This window comes from Ambystoma mexicanum, chromosome 3p (assembly GCF_040938575.1).
Source record: "Ambystoma mexicanum isolate Mex_15411 chromosome 3p, UKY_AmexF1_1, whole genome shotgun sequence".
NCBI classification, from domain to species: domain Eukaryota; kingdom Metazoa; phylum Chordata; class Amphibia; order Caudata; family Ambystomatidae; genus Ambystoma; species Ambystoma mexicanum.
In genome coordinates, this window is record NC_090925.1 from 392,481,874 (window position 1) to 392,499,756 (window position 17,883).

The 17,883-nt window shown below is 43.9% G+C and overlaps 1 protein-coding gene across 1 annotated transcript; it reads right to left on the reverse strand.

The window, feature by feature from the left end:
- Window positions 1-11,004: 11,004 nt before the first annotated feature.
- Window positions 11,005-15,298, reverse strand: LOC138580487 (uncharacterized). Its single transcript, XM_069651065.1, has 3 exons — window positions 14,986-15,298; window positions 14,531-14,645; window positions 11,005-14,220 (listed from the first exon to the last, which is right to left on the reverse strand). The coding sequence occupies exons 1-3, from the start codon at window positions 15,055-15,057 to the stop codon at window positions 13,211-13,213; spliced, it is 1,197 nt and encodes a 398-aa protein (XP_069507166.1). The 5' UTR covers window positions 15,058-15,298; the 3' UTR covers window positions 11,005-13,210.
- Between the last annotated feature and the right edge of the window lie 2,585 nt (window positions 15,299-17,883).

Consider the following 17,883-nt stretch of genomic DNA (forward strand, 5'->3'; position numbering starts at 1 on the left):
AAGAGCCATTCCCCTAAAGTAAAATGATAACAGGGAACATCTCCGAAACAGTGAGAGAGGCCCTATTCACAAAAGTATGTTTCCTATTGGATTGCACATTTTGCTCACTGCTATGGTGAAAAATGTGTCCCTGATAATGCTGGTAGAATAAATGCATGCAAGCCCAAGAACATTTTTCAACAAGGCAAACAGAAACTATCACAGACTGCAGCCATTTCTACGGTCCTATCCAGCACATTTTATTGTCAATGTTAAATACAGGCTGGAAATTGCACAGAAACCGTCTATATGACAATGAAAGAGCAGCCGATTTCATACTTTAAAGACACACACAGAAATTGGCTGATCAATGTTAATGACATGGGAAAATGCACATGGAAATGCAACTTCACCACCTGATGTATTTAAACTATCCAAAGAACATCACTGGGCCTCAAGAACACATATGAGCGTCATTACAACTCCGGCGGTAGCTGTGCTGGTAAAACGGCAGGCTGGCACCATAGTTGTGATTTCTTCTGGTGCCTGGCTCCACGGAAACACTGGGGGATTACGGCCCTGCTGTTCCTGGAAGTCAGGTGCAGGAAAAAATGTAAATCCCCATTCAATTTGAGTCTGATAGGACTCAATGGGAATGGGATGATGGAAGCACCGGCACCGTTAATACATAGAAACGAAAGCCAGGTGGTTGGATATATGTCAGCTCTTCCTTTGTTTCCCAGTTAGGCCACCCTCTCTCATCGGTAGCCCTCATGCCAGTGTCTTCTGTTTGAAGGTTGACCTTGCCAGTCTGCATCCGAAGGGAGGGCCACCACCAGGTTACACCACTATTTTAGCTCCAGGCCTAATGAATAGCCCTTGTTTGCAAGCTATTCATCACATTTTGCAAGACCATGAATTTGTCCATATGGACTGTGCTTTTATCCTTATTTGATTCAGCTTTGGCTGGGTGCAGTTCTCCTTTTGACCTTTAAACACTTGCTCGTTCTATCACATATTGACTTTATGCCTTTTAATCATCCAATATTTGCATCAATAAATGTTCGTGTTCCTCCTAATTTTTAGAAAATATGTCTGTGCGTATGGTCTGCTTGTAGACTCCCATTGTGCTTTTTCTTCATCTCTCAAAATAGCATCCTCGGTTCAAAGTCAATGTACTCCCCGATTATGCAAGGTAAACAGCTTCTTCATCGTATATCCCATATTAGAACTCTGGGCTCAAATTTTGAGGTAATTGGGGTGACTGACATGCGCCGCCGTCCATCTTTTTCTGATGGTAGTCCTAAACATTGAAAATATACCTCTCATAGGCAAGCTTCCATGTATTCTTTCTACCTTGCATTTCAGCATATTTACAATTATTGACATTGAGCAGGGGGTCACGTCATTCTTCTTTGTCTTTGGAACTACTGTATAATGGAGAACATGCTTCTCTTACTGCTTCAGTTACATCGTCATTCTTAAGTATTTTCTTATCGTTTCAGCATAGGGTCATATATCTTCTTTCAGACATTCTTTTGCTGTTATAAGACTTTGTTTAACATACCTCCATGTCATGCACCATTTCTTTCACGGCTGATTTTCGACAACTCGGCAAGGGACATCCTTCTTGATAGGTTTCCTCTACTGTTTCAATGTGAGGATATCTTCTAAATGGCTGCCTTAGTGAAAATAGTTTTTCATACAGTCGATATGGTATGGACATGTCGCTTAAACCTGTACATGGGTTCCCAATTGTAGCTCTTCGTCTGCCACTCCAAAAGGGTTGGGGTAAGAAGGCGTTGACTAGGGAGAACGCGTCCACTTGCTCCTCTACACAGGCAATCTATATTTGTATTTGGTAGGTGATTTGACAACTACTAATGTGTGATGAATCACAGTATGTAGACGAAGCATACATAGACGAGGCAATAATACAATGCAATAGGGACATGTTTTGTTTTCTGTCTGGTCTTTGCCCACTTTGTTCACACCTCATAAACAGGCTCACCCCTTGCTCTCATCTTTGTGCTATTGTACAGGCACCATTCCAGTAAATGCCTTTGCCATCTGTTAATGTTAATGTATGATTGTAAGTCATTTCGGATTTAAATTGACACCCCCATTCCTCAAACAAGTAAATGTGGAGAAATGCCTTGCATTGTTGCTAATATCTGTTGTGTTGTGCTTGCTGGAACTATTATCCACTCGCACCAGCACTAAGGATGCCACATCGACTCCCAATCAAAAAACAAATCACCTTCAAAACAATGTGCATAAGACACACAGCAATCCGTGGCCAACAAGCGGAATTCATACAAAAGAAAATCACCATCTACAAGCCAACCAGAACACTTGAACAGTTGGTGGATCAGCATTCTCTTGCATAGCCGTAAACCTTTGGGACTCTCTACCCTTAGAAATATGAACTACAAAGGACCATCTAAAATTCAGAACATTTCTAAAAACCTGGCTCTTCAGCCACAAACAACTGAGCAACATCCACGCACCATGAAACGAACACAGAACGGAAAAGGAATGGGGAATAGGCCGGACATGGGTGGACAGCAAGGGAGAAGAGAGGCTTCTGACTGAGAAGGGTGGTTTTGAGACCTGAAGTGTACCCATCCTGATAGAGGGGCAAAGGTGGAAACTGGGGAGGGAGATTTGTCCCACCTAATCGGACCACCGAGGGTGTGAAACTTGTCAAACATAAAGAAATACAGCTGGATGCAGAAACCAGGCAGCCCACGGACTGACTACATGCAAAGGGAACACATTATCCCTGGAGGAAGTTGGTACACTCTAGAATGAATGATAGGGGAAGGGATATGGGTCGCATTTAGTCAGAACAGCAGGGGTAGGAAATGTACTGCCACTAACTAACCATAATAAAACTTACCCTTCTGCATACACCTCACAAACTCTGAACTAAACACAACTATTCCTCTACAGCACCACAAACTGCATGTACTTCACAACACCACAATGAAACAAACCACATATAATCTTGCGAAACACCACATGGAGGCCACCAACCAAAAAACACACCTACGCTCAGTGACCGGTGTATCCGAACTGAAGCTGCAACCAGCAGATCATAGCTCTCCTGCTCTTTCCTGCTCAATCCTAGTAACATACCTGCCACCCTCCTTGCATTACAAATCCACCAGAGCACCAAGAGACCACGCAGGTGGCAACAAACATAACAACATAAGACATTGGTGAAAAATGAATTGCTTACATGGGGTCTTTTATTTTGCTGAGGAAGACATACGGCCACCTTAATTAGTCTGAAGCACCCAATCACAAATCACTGCCACATTAGCAAAGAATAGCCCCATGTTAGCATGTTGACCTTCTTCACTTGCCTACACCTGTGCCAGAATCCCAACTTGTTTCAAATGCAGAACATTCAGTGGGGGTGGCGGCCTGAGAGAGGCTGTTTGCCCCTCATAAAAAGGCTGTTATGTGACCCACACATTTCTCAATGTAATTATCATCCTAAGGTGCAGCAGGTGAACATGAATAGCGAAATCACATTCATCAAAGACGTAATTCCCCAGTGCCTGGACTATGAGAATGCCCCATGGAGCGACCTAGTAGACCTGATTCTCAGCAACAGGAGAGAACCACTGCTCGGTGAACTGCCATAGCTGCTGTTCAGAGAAATGATAACATTCAGGACTCTGTGTAGTCCATAGTTCATATCGGTGCACTCTCCCTCAATACCTTCAAGTAGAATCCCCCGGTTCCAGCCAAGCAGATATCTGCCCTCTTTCTACACCCACCTTCCTTCCGTCCTTTCCTCTGACTGCAGGAGTTTTGGCGACAGAGACGCTTCTCCGTTGTTGGCCCCCGCCTTACTTCTGCCTCATCTAAACGACTTGCACTCCCTCTTAGGGTTCAGAGCGGCAATGAAAACCTTTCTTTTCTTTTCTTTTCCAAAGAACGTGCATTTCCTCGCTCTTATTTGACTGCGTGGACCCGCAACCTACCCGGTCGCTCCATTTTCATGCCTACCTTCCTCCTGACAACTTCGGCTAACACCAAGAGCTAATTTAGTTTCAGGTGTGCACGATAGGAAGGAATAATGAATACATAAACTATTGAGGAAGAAGGCCCTGTTATTGCTATTGTCTGGCCACTCGATGTGTCCTGGAGCAGACCTTGAGATTATCCATCAAAGTTCACTTGCTTAATACATTTTATTTAAGCAAGGGGGCTGAGTGCAGGCCTCCAGGTGTGTTAAGATGACTTGTCTGGTTACTAGGCTAATTAGGGACATCCACAATCACTTTGTTATGATAAGTAGCTGGGATTGGTACCCCTCACCGCTGCCATTTTACATGGTCTCAATGTGCTCTGGCAGATCTAAAAGATCTAAATGAAGGTAGTGTGGGGCTTGGGGGATCAGTTGGTCCAGCAGTTATTTCCCAACCCTTTTTACTCTGCTGCACCATGCTGATCTCTGAAGTAGCACCAGAGAAGCATAGTGGATGATACGATAAAAACTATATTTATTATTTATTTATTTATTTGAATTTATAAAGCGCAGCAGCAGCCCAAGGGCGCGGTTACAGAAAATTCAACTTGACAAGACAACAGGTTTCAGAATGAGTATGTAGGAAATACAGCTGTTCAGGTTGCAGTTTGCGACACGTTGTTAGGTTTTAATAGAAAAGTGAAGTTTTAAGCATTTTGCAGAAGGCAGGGTTTTAAGTCTCATTTCTTAGGGCTGTGGGGAGTGTGTTCCAGTTTTTGGGAGCCAAGTGTTGGAAACTGGATCCTCCAGCTTTGGTTCTCTTGACGGTTGGTACGTAGATCTGGTTGGTCAGGTGAGATCTGGTGGGTCTGTTAGAAAGGTTGCGGGTGATTCTTTCTGATAGGTAGGTTGGGGCCTCGGAGGAGAGGCACCTGTGTGTTATGGCCAGTGTATTGAAAAGTGTGCGTTCTTTTACCGGCAACCAGTGTGCATTTTTTTGTGGCCTGTGAGATGTGTTCCTTTTTGGGAATACTCAGGGCTGCCCTAATGGCGTTGCTCTGTGTGACTTGAAGTTTGATGATGTTTTTTGCAGAGGTCCCCAGGAATAGAACATTGCAGTAGTCTAGTTTAGTAGCTACTATGGCTCTAGCTATGGATAAGCAGTTTTTGGTCGAGAGGAAGGGCTTGACAGCATTAATCATCTTGTTAGTGAGTGCTGCTGAGGACGCTATGGCATTGACCTGGCGTGACATGGATAGGGATGAGTCAAGGTATACTCCTAGGGTCTTTACCGCTGCTGAGACGGTGATGGTGGTATTGCCAATGATGAATGATTTGTACTGTGGTTGGAGCTACTATGAGGATCTCTGTTTTGTCCCCATTTAGGCAGAGACAGTTGGCCGCCATCCATGACAGTAGATCTTGGTTAGTGCTGCAGCGTTTTGTTCGTATGCGCCTGTTAGAGGGAGTAGTACCTGAGTGTCATCAGCGTAATTGGTATATGCTATGTGGTGGCAGTCCAGATCATTGAAGAGCAGGAGGGTGAAGATATTGTACAGCGTGGGGGCAGTGCAAGAGCCCTGTGGGATGCCGCAATGGATGGTGGTGGGGGAGGCACATGCAGAGTCGGAGAAGACTTTCATGAGCCTACCATTTAGGAAGGATGCCACCCAGGCAATTGCCTCTGGTGAGCAATGGGCCTCGTTTTTTAGGTGCATGCCTAGAATATCATGGTCGACAAGGTCAAAGGCAGAGGACAGGTCTGGGAAGAGGAGAAGTGCCTGCTTGCCTTTGTCCATGATGTCACCAAGTTGTATCTTCAGATCGAGTAAGGCGGACTCAGTTCTGTGTCCTGGACGGAAACCTGATTGTCTTTTACCTAAGATATGGTTTTCTTCTAAGTAATGCTGGATTTGCGTGTATGCAACTTTATCCAGTATCTTAAGCAAGAAGGGAACAGTGGTGATGGGCCTGTAGTTATTGGCTATTTCCGGGCCCAGCGTAGGATTTTTTAGAAGGGGGCTCACCCAAGCTTCTTTGAGGCTGTCTGGGACAATGTTTGAATTGAATGAAGCGTGAATGAAAGACTTGAGAAATGGTGCAGTGTTTCTTCACAGTCTTTGATTAGCTTTGCAGGGCAGGTGTCTCCTTTGCAGTTGGAGGGCTTAATATTTTTCATAATGTCTATCACTTCAGGTTCTGTGATTTCCCTGAATTTAAAAGGGGGTATTGGATCTTTGTCAACCAGTTTCTTAGGGCTTGGTGGGTCACAGATGCTGGGGGTGAGTGCTTGCTCGGTATCGCCTTTTCTATTGATATGCTGTGAGAGATTTTTGTGGTGCTCCTGAATTTTCTTTTGTAGGAGTTCAATTTTGTTTAGTAGTGCAGTTTGTATTGTGTTGCACCATTTTTGATCTTTGATGATGTCTAGTGTTTTGGTGGCTGGGATGGACAGTTTTCTGAAAGTTGCAAATAGTTCTTTGGGTGCAGAGGTGGCATTCGTGATTCTGTCATTGTAGGAGGCAGATTTAACTGTGACTATAGCTTTTTTTATATAGTGTGGCAGATGCTTTGTAGGAGGATAGCGTGGCTGCGCAGGGGGTATTTTGCCATAAGTTAAAGGCTTTGCGTTTTTGGGTGCAGAGTTCTTTTAGTTCGGGGGAGAACCAGGTGTTAGAGTGTTTCATCTTTTTATGTTTTTATTTTTTTAAGGGTGCAATGATGTCAATAGCAGTGCTAATCGTAGATTTGAAGATTTCCGCCAGTACCAATGGGTCTGAGGATATGGAGATGTTGGAGTTGAGGCTGTCTAGGTGGGGCAGGATCCTTTCTTTAGTGATGTTTTTTGCACTTCTCACTAGGGTTGGGGGATTGGGGGTGGGCTTTTTGGTGTTGGTTGCATTGGTAGGGATGAAGAACTGTATGAGGAGGTGGTCCGACCAGGGTGTGGGTGTGATGGAGCTGATGTCAATGTTGTAGTTCTGGTCAGCAACCCAGTCGAGGGTGCTTCTTTTGCTGTGTGTGGGTGCTTGGACTTTTTGTACAAAGCTTGACGTTTTTAGCTTTTCAGCTAGAAGGTGAGTGATGTTTTCATGTAAGTCTTGTATTGGGCCTGGTGGGCGGTAGGCAAGGTTGATGGTGATGGTATTGTTGGGGGAAAGGGCGATCCTTACTCCAAGGGAGCCGGTGTTGCCTCCTAGATTGGTGGGGGTTTGTCTGATCTCTAAGTGGTCTTTCACTATCAGTGCTACACCTCCGCCTATGGTGGTGAGTTGGTCTTGTCTAATGATGGAGTATCCTAGTGGGATGGCCAAAGTGAGGGCTGTCCCGGCTGCGCTGTGAAGCCAGGTCTCAGTGATGGCAAGGATATTGAGGTCTAGGTTGGAAATGAGTTTGTGGATTTCGTTGGCATATGCAGGGATGGATCTTGCGTTAATCAGTGCACATTGCAATGTAGTTGGAGGCCGTGTGAGTTTAGTATTGTTAGTAGTTAATTTGGTAGTTTTGAGGTTGGGGGTCCTGGACCCATGGGTGGTCTGCGTGGTGATTGATTTGTGTGAATAGGTTGGCTTGTGGTTTGCAGGGAAGTGGGGCTAGCTAGAGGTGTGGTGTGCGGGTGTCTGGAGGGGAGACCTAGAAATTTGTTCCTGGAGTTGATGGATCTAGAGCATGTCATGGGTGTGGTTGGGTTGGCGTGTGTTGCTGGGGAGTTGCATATGGTAAAAAGTAGGTTGGGGGATGGCTGATGGGAAAGGGTAATTGGTGGTTACCATCTTGAGCATGGGGGGCAGGTGGAGCGTGAAGGTGGTCACTATGTTGTTGGGCAGCTGGGCGGGCAGTAGGCTGCAGTGAAGATGGGCTAGTTTGATAGCATTCACATGTAAACTATTGGGCAGAATAGGCATCTTAGGAAAGCGTGGTGTAACATTTGCATGAATACCATTGATAAAATAGGCTGCTGCTTTGAAAATAGTGGCAGTAACGAAAATAGGTTAGATTGCTAGCATTCATGTGTAGTTCATTGGGCAGAGTGAACAGCTTGGAAGAGTGAGGCGTTCACGTGAAACATTCGTATAGATAACATTGCGAGTGATAGGGTAATAGCGGGCAGATTGGGTTGCTTAGAGGAAGGTATCAGATACGAAAAGTGGGCGGGTTTGGGAATAGCAACAGTCACGGGAGTAGTACATGTGGTTGGTAAGTTTGTTTTAGGTTTAGTTCCGGGTAGCGATTACATGCACCAGAGGTTGGTGGTGTATTAGTATTTGTAACGAGAGGCTTACCTTTCAGTTTTAACAAGAGGTGGTGGGCATGTGCGGCACTTCTGGGCCATGTTTTGATGGCATGGATTTTGAAGCGGGTGAAGATGCGGGCAGGCCTCCAGACCTCCCGTCACCAACAGGCACAGACGGGCTAGGTGACTTGTAAAGGGTGCCTTAAAGAAAGGATGCCGGCTTGCGCCCCCCAGCGGGGCAGAGTGGCGTAAATGCAGATTGCTCACCAATGGGCTGAGAGATCTGTTGCTAGGTGACGAATAACAACGAAAATGCAGCGGCCATCTTATGGGACACCACGTGGTCTTCGGCGCCTGAAATTTCACAATAATGGCAATTCAGGTAGAAAAGATATTTTGTCGATGGCACAGCAGGAACGCGATCCTCTGTGGGTTAAGACTCCGGTTTTGTTTGGATGCTGCTCCGATGGCCCTTCTGGGCATGCCACGTTCTAATGAGTGGGGTCAGATCAGCTGGTCGAGCTGAGAGGCGGAGATGGATGGGCTCCTGCCCGTCCGACGAACATCTGCAGAGAACGAGGCACAGACAGGCTAGGTGCATTATGAAAGGTGCCTTAAAGAAAGGATGCCGGCTCGCGCCTTCCGGCGGGGCAGAGCAGCTTAAATTCAGATTGCTCACCAATGGCCTGAGAGATCTGTTGCTAGGTGACGAATAACAACGAAAATGCAGCGGCCATCTCATGGGACACCACGCGGTCTTCGGCGTCGGAGATTTTACAATAATGGCAATTCAGGTAGAAAATATATTTTGTTGATGGCACAGCAGGAAGGCGATCCTCTGTGGGTCAAGACTCAGGTTCTGTTTGGATGCGGCTCCGATGGCCCTTCTGTGCATGCCGTAGTCCGATAAGTGGCGTCGGATCAGCTGGTCGAGCTGAGAGGCGGAGATGGATGGGCTCCTGCCCGTCCAGCAAACATCTACGGAGAACGAGGCACAGACAGGCTAGGTGCCTTATAAAAGGTGCCTTAAAGAAAGGATGCCGGCTCACACCTTCCGGCGGGGCAAAGCAGCGTAAATGCAGATTGCTCACCAATGGGCTGAGAGATCTGTTGCAAGGCGACGAATAACAACGAAAATGCGGCGGCCATATTATGGGACGCCACACCCCAGGTCAAAAAGGATGACTTTAGAGACCATCCTGGAGTCATCCGATGATCATCGAACTACATTAGAAGTCATTCCCACATCATCAGAAGTCATCATGCTGTTAAAGTCATCAGCAAATGTCTCAGAATGGTGGGTGATGATTTGGGGATGAGCTTAGGATGACTTGCTGATGATGCTAACATCATCCCTATTTTAGCAAACTCTTTGTTCCTGATGATTTTAGGATGACTTGCCGATTACTTCAAGAGCATCACCATGATGATTTGGAGATGAGCTTAGGATGACTTGCTGATGATGCTAACATCATCCCTATTTTAGAAAACTCTTTGTTCCTGATGATTTTAGGATGACTTGCCGATTACTTCAAGAGCATCACCATGATGATTTGGGGATGATTCTGGGATGACCTGCCGATTACTTCAAGAGCATCGACAGGTTTGCCCCGGTGATTCTGGGATGACCTGCTGATTACTTGACAAGCATGTTTGTCCCTGATGGTTTGGGGATGATTCTGGGATGACCTACTGTCAAGAGCATCGTCATGAAACATGTTTGTTCTTGATGATTTGGGGATGGCTTACTGATTAATCACAGAGTTTGTAGGATGATTTGCGGTCTAATACGGATAGTCTTTCAGCTTTTGCTTAATTGCACTTGTGCTGAATGATTTTTTAATGCTTTGCTAAGCACATCTGTTTGGCATTAGTTTTAATTGCATGTAAAAAGCATAATATGGATATGATCATTTAAATTGCAACACCCAATGTAAAAGTGCTGAACCATTGACCAGGAATCACACTTAAAAAGCATACATGCCACAGAAATAGTTTTCTTGCAGGAAAAAGTGACTAACGCATAAGTATGGGAATTCACCGCTAAGTACATTCTATAGTCAAAAATAGTCATTTTAATTAGTCATCATGCACCCTTCCAAACCAAATCCATGTGATTCAAGACACATATTGGTAGAACTTGCCATGGAGCCCAAATTAAGCCACAATTATCCAACCTTAACATTTGTTAGACAGTAATCAGTGCACTCATTTTACATTGGTGCCTATCACGCAATGACTACTGTTCTGCATGAGTACAGCGAGGAGTACGGTCTAAAATGATTACTCAGGCCCCACACTACTACAAACTTGGAGTGATCCCAATCATATGTTTGAATAAGGCTTCGACTGGCAGTCTATACACTTCCCGAAGACAATGTGAGCTGGCAAGATAAGCGACTGAAACAGGATTACTTCAATGATTCCAAAATGAAATCATGTCCAACCAAAATTTTTCCAAAAAAGAAAAATTGCATATATAGCGCTATTCTTTCACTTCTGCCAAAAATTCAATTACTTCAGTACAAGTTATGTGAAATGTTTTCACTGGACATAAAAAGTCAAGCTTATCATATATGAATGATAATAGACTCACTTTGTCATATTGCCCAATCCACATTCATACTGCCCTGTCTATGTACATACAGAAAGTACATCAAAGCTCCTGGTATGTAGATAAAGTGTGTCCTCCATTCTGCTGGTAACCACAAGCAAAGTCTCTCAAGTTAAACTGACTCACCAAATGTCAACCACCACAAGTACAAAAGAAAAGATTGCATACACAATATAGTTTGGTTAAAAATATAGTCTTTATATAAACGTTTAGATATAAATTAATCTCAACATTACAGGTGAGTACATTATTTCATATGAACACGCCATTATTTATAGGAGCTAACACAGGGTCTCCAGAAAATATGCACTTACCAGACCTGGTTCACCAGGTCTGCCACTTAATGATATAGACCACTAACCATAACATCTCAACAGAAAGGTGCAATTAGTCTACCAGGCCCTTCCCTTACACATAGAAGGAAAAGACAGGTATGCAGACCATACTCAAAAGGTGACAAAGGAAATTTAAGATGGATTCACCGGCCCCCAAAAGCTGGTCACACATGTCCCCAACACATATTTGGCCCTAGGGAACAAGTAAGGGAAACACACAGTAAAAATACTAGCAGCACTTAATGGAAGAAGGGGTTGAGTGGTGAATGACCAGCTAAACTAGAGAACCCATCCCACAGGTGAGTTTAGACAGCTGTTTAGGAATTCCCAGTTTAGGGTTATGGATTCAAGTTGCTAGCAATGGGCCCATTGGGGTTGTATAAACATTTCTAAAAGTAGCCCCCTCTAGCTACAAAAGTAAGCAAAGTGTTTGTCGGGGCTTCCTTGAAGCCTAAAAGATGCACTTCCAGCATGTGTTTGAATGTAGGAAACCAGTTATGTTCAATCCAATTCAAAACAATTTGGCATTTCAGATATAAAAGTTTCATTTTCAACTTTGATGAAAAAACATACCTTTTGTATTACTGGTATGTGGATGGCTAATGTGCTTTTCTCTTCGACTACCAAATGAACTGGGTCTTTCATATCATAAGACTGACACACAAGTGGAATAACGAGTGCCAAATTGGTGAACGCATTTGCTTCTCTACACTGTATGAATCTACTGACCCTACCATAAGCATGCAATCCACCCTCGTTCACATATTTGATCACACTTTGATCTCTCCTCTGAATACGAGTGTAATTTGAACTGTAAACAAGAAGATTATTTTTCTCCATAAATATCTTGTTACATGATACAACGCCAGAGTCAGTGATTTGGGCAATCCGAGTCACTGCTACATATTCATCTTCAGATAAAGTGTAAGGGTTTGTCGACCCAACACTGTAAACACCATTTTCAATGTTCACATACTTTTTTCTATTATGTAAGCTCATCATACTTTGGTAGAACTCTGCCTCATCACTACCACTTAACAAATATTTTTCTTTCAGAACTGGGATCACCTGTATCATACTTATGGCATCGAGAATCTGTGTTTCTACACCTGTAGTACCATGAAAATGCTGCAAAATGAAACCATTGAGATCTTCAAAAACAAAACAGTTAGCTGTAAATAGAGGTCCTGTTGCTCGAACGCTGTCTACTAAATGTACTAACTGATGAACATTCATGGTCATAAATCGTTTTTCATATAACTCTGTGAAGAGTTGCACAAATAGAAATAAACTTTGTTCAGCTATATGTAAATCTTCCTGGTTAATGTTTTCACTTAAAAGTTTGTGGATTGCTTTCGAAAGAATACAAAAGTGCAAGTAGTGTTCCTTATGTAGAACATTTTTAAGGACTGGTATTCCCCAAAAAAGTAGAAAGTTCCTAAATTCTGAAGACTTCCAGTACAATAGTTCATCAATAGACCTTGGTACTCTACTTACATCTAAAGTCGGTTTTATCCTTCGCAAATAACCATTTACTATTGTTACTTTTTCATAATAGGAGTATGAACAATGCTTGTAATCTTTTGTAAACCAGACTGTCAGCAATAATTTCATAATGCCTCCACATACGCCATGCATGTAATCAATCACAAATCCTTTGGTTATACAAAAGTACTTCAGGAACATAAACCACGTTGGTCCTTTAATTCCTCTCACAGTGTAACTAGACTGCCCAGTCTTAATGTTGTCTATAACATGCTTTACATCCTCTGTAATTGTATCAAGTGTCCTTGGTGGTCCTTTAGGGCCTTCATCATTATAAGGAAATACCCAACAGTGCCCTTTGCCCGAAACTGTGCTTTCACCCTCTTGAAGGCAATGCCAGCAGCCAAACTTTCCATTGAACTGCGTGCTATTTGACACTAGACAGCGTGCAGGTAAATCACAGGTAACTGTGAGAAGTGTAGCATGACACGTGAAGCTGGAATTGTTGTGGTCATTAAATACAACACCATCTTCAAGTTGTGCAAGGTCAGCATACAATGGCTGTAAGAAAGACCACATTATTGGCTTTTTTGAGGACACCATATGCCATACAATAACACATTTTCTCGAAGTTTCCTTTGGGAAATGGGCAGCTCATTAACAATCAAGTACACTGGCCACATTGATACTTTGGAACTTTTAAATACAGGAACGCCATCTGTGTTCATAGCAAATGATAGACTATTTGGGTCGTTTAGAAAGCCCCTCTCAAACAAATCCAAATAAAGTTCCCCATCATAAACATCTTTCATTTCATGTTTTTCTTTCTGCATATAGTGATGAAATCGATAGTTTCGCACATTTTCTGTAAAGCCTTTTCGACTAAACATGATTTGTAACTGGGCAATCAGACTATGTTGGATAAAATAGGAGATTGAATCATTTGGTGTCAAATCTTTTAAACAATGAGTATTAGGGCAAGTCTGCGTATTCTTGTCAACATGTGTATAGCAAGTTGCACAGTAGTAATTAATAATGGGGGCTTTAACAAAACCCTTTATGTATTTTTGAAGATGATACATTGTTCGTATCATTCTGTTACTGGGTGGAAGAAGTAGGTAAATAAGATTAAGCATGTAGTTAGCAGCTTCATCACTCAAACGAAAACGAATCATAAAGCAACAAACTAGTAGAACAACCACTCCCAAACACCTGGTTGACCCTTCAAACATAGGTTGTTTTTCATCTGAGGGTAGCGTTTCATCAGCTTGTACTTGAACTTCTTCATAATCATTTTGAATGGTGTATCCAATTTGATCGGCAAGTACCTGCAAACCAGAACTATGCTCAGAATCATGACCAGAATCATGAACATGCCCATTCATTTCACCCATCAGGGTGCCACATAACTCATTCCACATAGTGTCAGTCATGTCTTCATCTGCTTGTGGTGTAGAATCTGGTAAGGTTGTACAGTCACTCTCGTCCATTTCCTCAGAGACACTAATGGGAGCTGTGTGTGTGCTTCTACCAATGATGTTCTCTTCAATTTGGGTGTGCTGCTCTTCACAGTATGCGGTAGAAGGATCTGCAATGCAATGCAATAGCGGGTCACTCACAGGACAAATTGATTAATTCAACTAGTAAAAATTGGGTTGTGCATAGGTATAAATAGAAATAGTAAACTTGTGTTATTTGTATGAGAATCAGCTAGCATCAGTTTAAATTAGTTTATCAATTCAGATCATTTATTATAAGTGGACCAAGGAGTAAGCGTTACAGACTACCAATAGCTGTTTGTGTGCAGTGAGTTTTTTAACTGAATGTATCAATAACAGTGTTTTGTGGTTATGTGCAATAAAATACTATAACATACATTTGGAATGGTTATAATGTACCTAGGAAGAAAAGGTCATCTGCTCTATTAAAAGTCTTGGCATGGTCTTCTATCGCCTTCTTGGATGTTCCACATAGAGTGTTTGAAGAATCAGTTTCTACGATGAAATGTTCCTTCTGCAGCCACACATAAAACCAGTATTAGAATTGCATAATTGTCATACAGGTCTTGCTTTAAGAGCCAGAGAGTGTAAAGTATGAATGCACAGAATAGAGAAAACAAATGACATGTAATGAAAGCAGACTTAATTTCCCAACTTTAGAGGTAGTCAGGCGGTTATAGGTAGTCTGGTTGTTAGTGACCAAGCCGAATACAGGAGTTTATTTTTGGTGCACTTTCACCCCTTTTTGTTTTAGAAATATTTGCTTGTTTTTAGGAAGAATGTATTTTTGGGGAGTAAAAGCATGTAGGAGACCTCTTATCGGTAGAGTTGCATTGAACGTTAATATATTTTACCAGTGCAATCCATTTTTTGTAAGGTCCTCGTTTCTTTCCTTTTCCTCGAGGGGGCCTTTCATCCATTTCCATTTGTATGGCTGTGTTGGTTGACAGAAATACCCTAACCAGATTATACAAGCAATTAAAAGTTAGTCAAATAATTAAGATAACAGAACAGAATACAGGTGGCAAAAGGGGTGCCCTGCGTATTCATGGATACCAAGGTGCATTTTTAGCCGTCTAAAATGTTGGGCTAAAATGGAAGCCATGAGGCCTAAACATAGCATGCACCCCCTGGGTGAGAATCCTTTGGCATCCCAGTCAAAAACAAGCACCCAGCACCCTCAAAATCCCCATTGTGGCAAGGGTAAAGCTTGAGACTATGTTGGGCCAAAATGGAAGCCATGAGGCCTAAACATAGCATGCACCCCCTGGGTGAGAATCCTTTGCCATCCCAGTCAAAAACAGGCACCCAGCACCCTCAAAATCCCCATTGTGGCAAGGGGAACGCTTGAGACTATGTTGGGCTAAAATGGAAGCCATGAGGCCTAAACATAGCATTTATTTATTTATTTATTTATTTATTAAATTTATATAGCGCGCAGGCAGCCCATGGGCATTGTGGCACTGTTACTTGCAAGGAAGACTTAGTTACAATGTGTGCAGGTTGTGCCTTGGGTTACAGTGAGGCAGTGACCTGTGATCAGATATACCACATAATACATCATACAATACAATTATGAGGGCTAGGCCATGTAATTGTTAGATGAACAGGGTCGTTTTCAGGGTTTTCCGAAAGGCGGTCAGTGAGGGTTCAGAGCGCAGGGAGCTAGGGAGGGTGTTCCAGTGTACGGCAGCGAGGTACGGGAAACTGGAGCCCCCTGCTCTGGTCCTTTTTACCCTGGGTACTGAGAGCATGCTGGCATAGGGTGATCTAGTGGGTCTTGTGGAGGAGACCAGGTGGATCCTCTGGGAAAGGTACATTGGGGCGGCAAGATGGACACATTTGTGGGTGATGCTTAGAGCCTTGAATAAGATCCTCTCCTTTATGGGGAGCCAATGGGAAGCTTTTCTGGCAGCGGTGATGTGCTCTCTCTTGGCAATGCCTTGTGCAGCGCGTAGGGCACTGTTCTGTATTACTTGGAGCTTCTCAAGATTTTTGTTGGAGGTCCCAAGGAAAAGAATATTGCAGTAATCAAGTCGTGAGCCGGTTATGGCCCTGGCTATGTTAGTGCAAGTGTCTTTTGACAGATAAGGTCTGATTGCGTTAAGGAGTTTTGCATGGTAAGCGGCCGAGGAGGCAATGGCGTTTACTTGTCTGGTCATGGATAGATTGGAGTCTAAGTAGACGCCTAGTGTTTTTACCGTGTCAAGTACTGGGATCGTGATTGAGTCAATGGTGAAATGGCTGAACTGAGCGTCAAGTTTCTTGATGGTGTCAGGGGAGCCTACGAGTAGGAGCTCAGTTTTGTCGGAGTTAAGGCAGAGGCCGTTGATAGCCATCCACATTTGAATTGTGTTGTAGATGTTGTTGAGGGTAGCAGAGTCCGTGTCATAGTCGCCTGTCAGAGTGAGAAGGATCTGTGTGTCGTCGGCGTAGTTGGTGTAAGAGATGCCCATGGCGTCAAGGATGAGGAAGAGGGGGCGGGTGAAGATGTTGTAGAGGGTGGGGGAGAGGCAGGAGCCTTGGGGCACCCCACATAGCATGATAGAGGGTGATGCAGTGGCTAGGTCAGAGAAGACCTGCATGGTCCTGCCTTGGAGGAAGGAGGTGATCCATGTAATGGCTTCTTGAGAGAAGTTGGCTGTGGAGGAGAGGTGGTGGCAGAGGATGTCGTGGTCTACAAGATCAAAAGCTGCCGACAGATCCAGGAGAAGGAGCAAGACAGGTTTGCCTTGGTCTCTTGCGTCGTCCATTTGGTTTTTTAGGTCGAGTAGGGCGGTCTCTGTCCCATGCCTAGGGCGAAAGCCGGATTGTCTCAGTCTAAGGAGGTTCTGTTCTTCGAGGAAGTGCTGGACCTGCAGGTAGGCTGCTTTGTCTAGAATCTTGAGGAGGAAATAGACAGTGGTGATGGGGCGGTAGTTATTAGGGGAGGTGGGGTCAAGTGTGGGTTTCTTTATGAGGGGTCGGACCCATGCTTCCTTTAGGCAGGCGGGGACTTTCCCTGTGGTGAAAGAGGCGTTGACGAAGGCTTTTAGAAAAGGGGCCAAGGTGTCTGCGCAGTCTTTGATGATGGAGGCAGGACAGGGGTCGCCTTTGCAATTGGAGGGTTTTATGTTTTTCATAATGTTGATCATGTCGTTTTCTTGGATGGTTTTAAACGAGAAGGTGGGTGGGGCCTCAGTGGGTGATGGGGGCAGTGGTGGTGGGGAGGGTGTAGTGTGGGTGGAGAGTGTTAGTTTGGTGTTCGAGATTTTGGCTTGGAGAGAGCTGATCTTATTGCGCATGGCTGTTTGAATGTTGTCAAACCATTCTTTGTCCTTAGTGAAGTTTTGGGGGGTGGGTGTGGGGTTCTCAAGTTCCCTGAAAATGGCGAACATTTCCTTGGTGTTCGACTTGGCCTCAGTAATTCTCTCTTCGAAGGATTTAGCTTTGGCTTTAATGATGGCTTTCTTGTAATTAATTGCAAGGGATTTGAAGTTGAGTTTGTCTTTCTCATCCCGTGATGTTTGCCAAAGAGCTAATGCTGCCCGTTTGTCGGAGCGTAGTTTTAGAAGGTCTTGGGTGAACCACGCATTAGCGTGTCTAGTGGGTTTAGTTTTCCGAGGTTTAAGTGGGGCGATGGTATTGATTGCTGCTGTGATGGCCGTATCATAATTTTTTGCCAGAGTTTCTGGGTCGTTGGAGAATGGGGCTGTGAAGGCAGGTCCCTGTAAGAAGGGTAGGAGTCTTTCTTTGGTCAGTTGACGGGCACT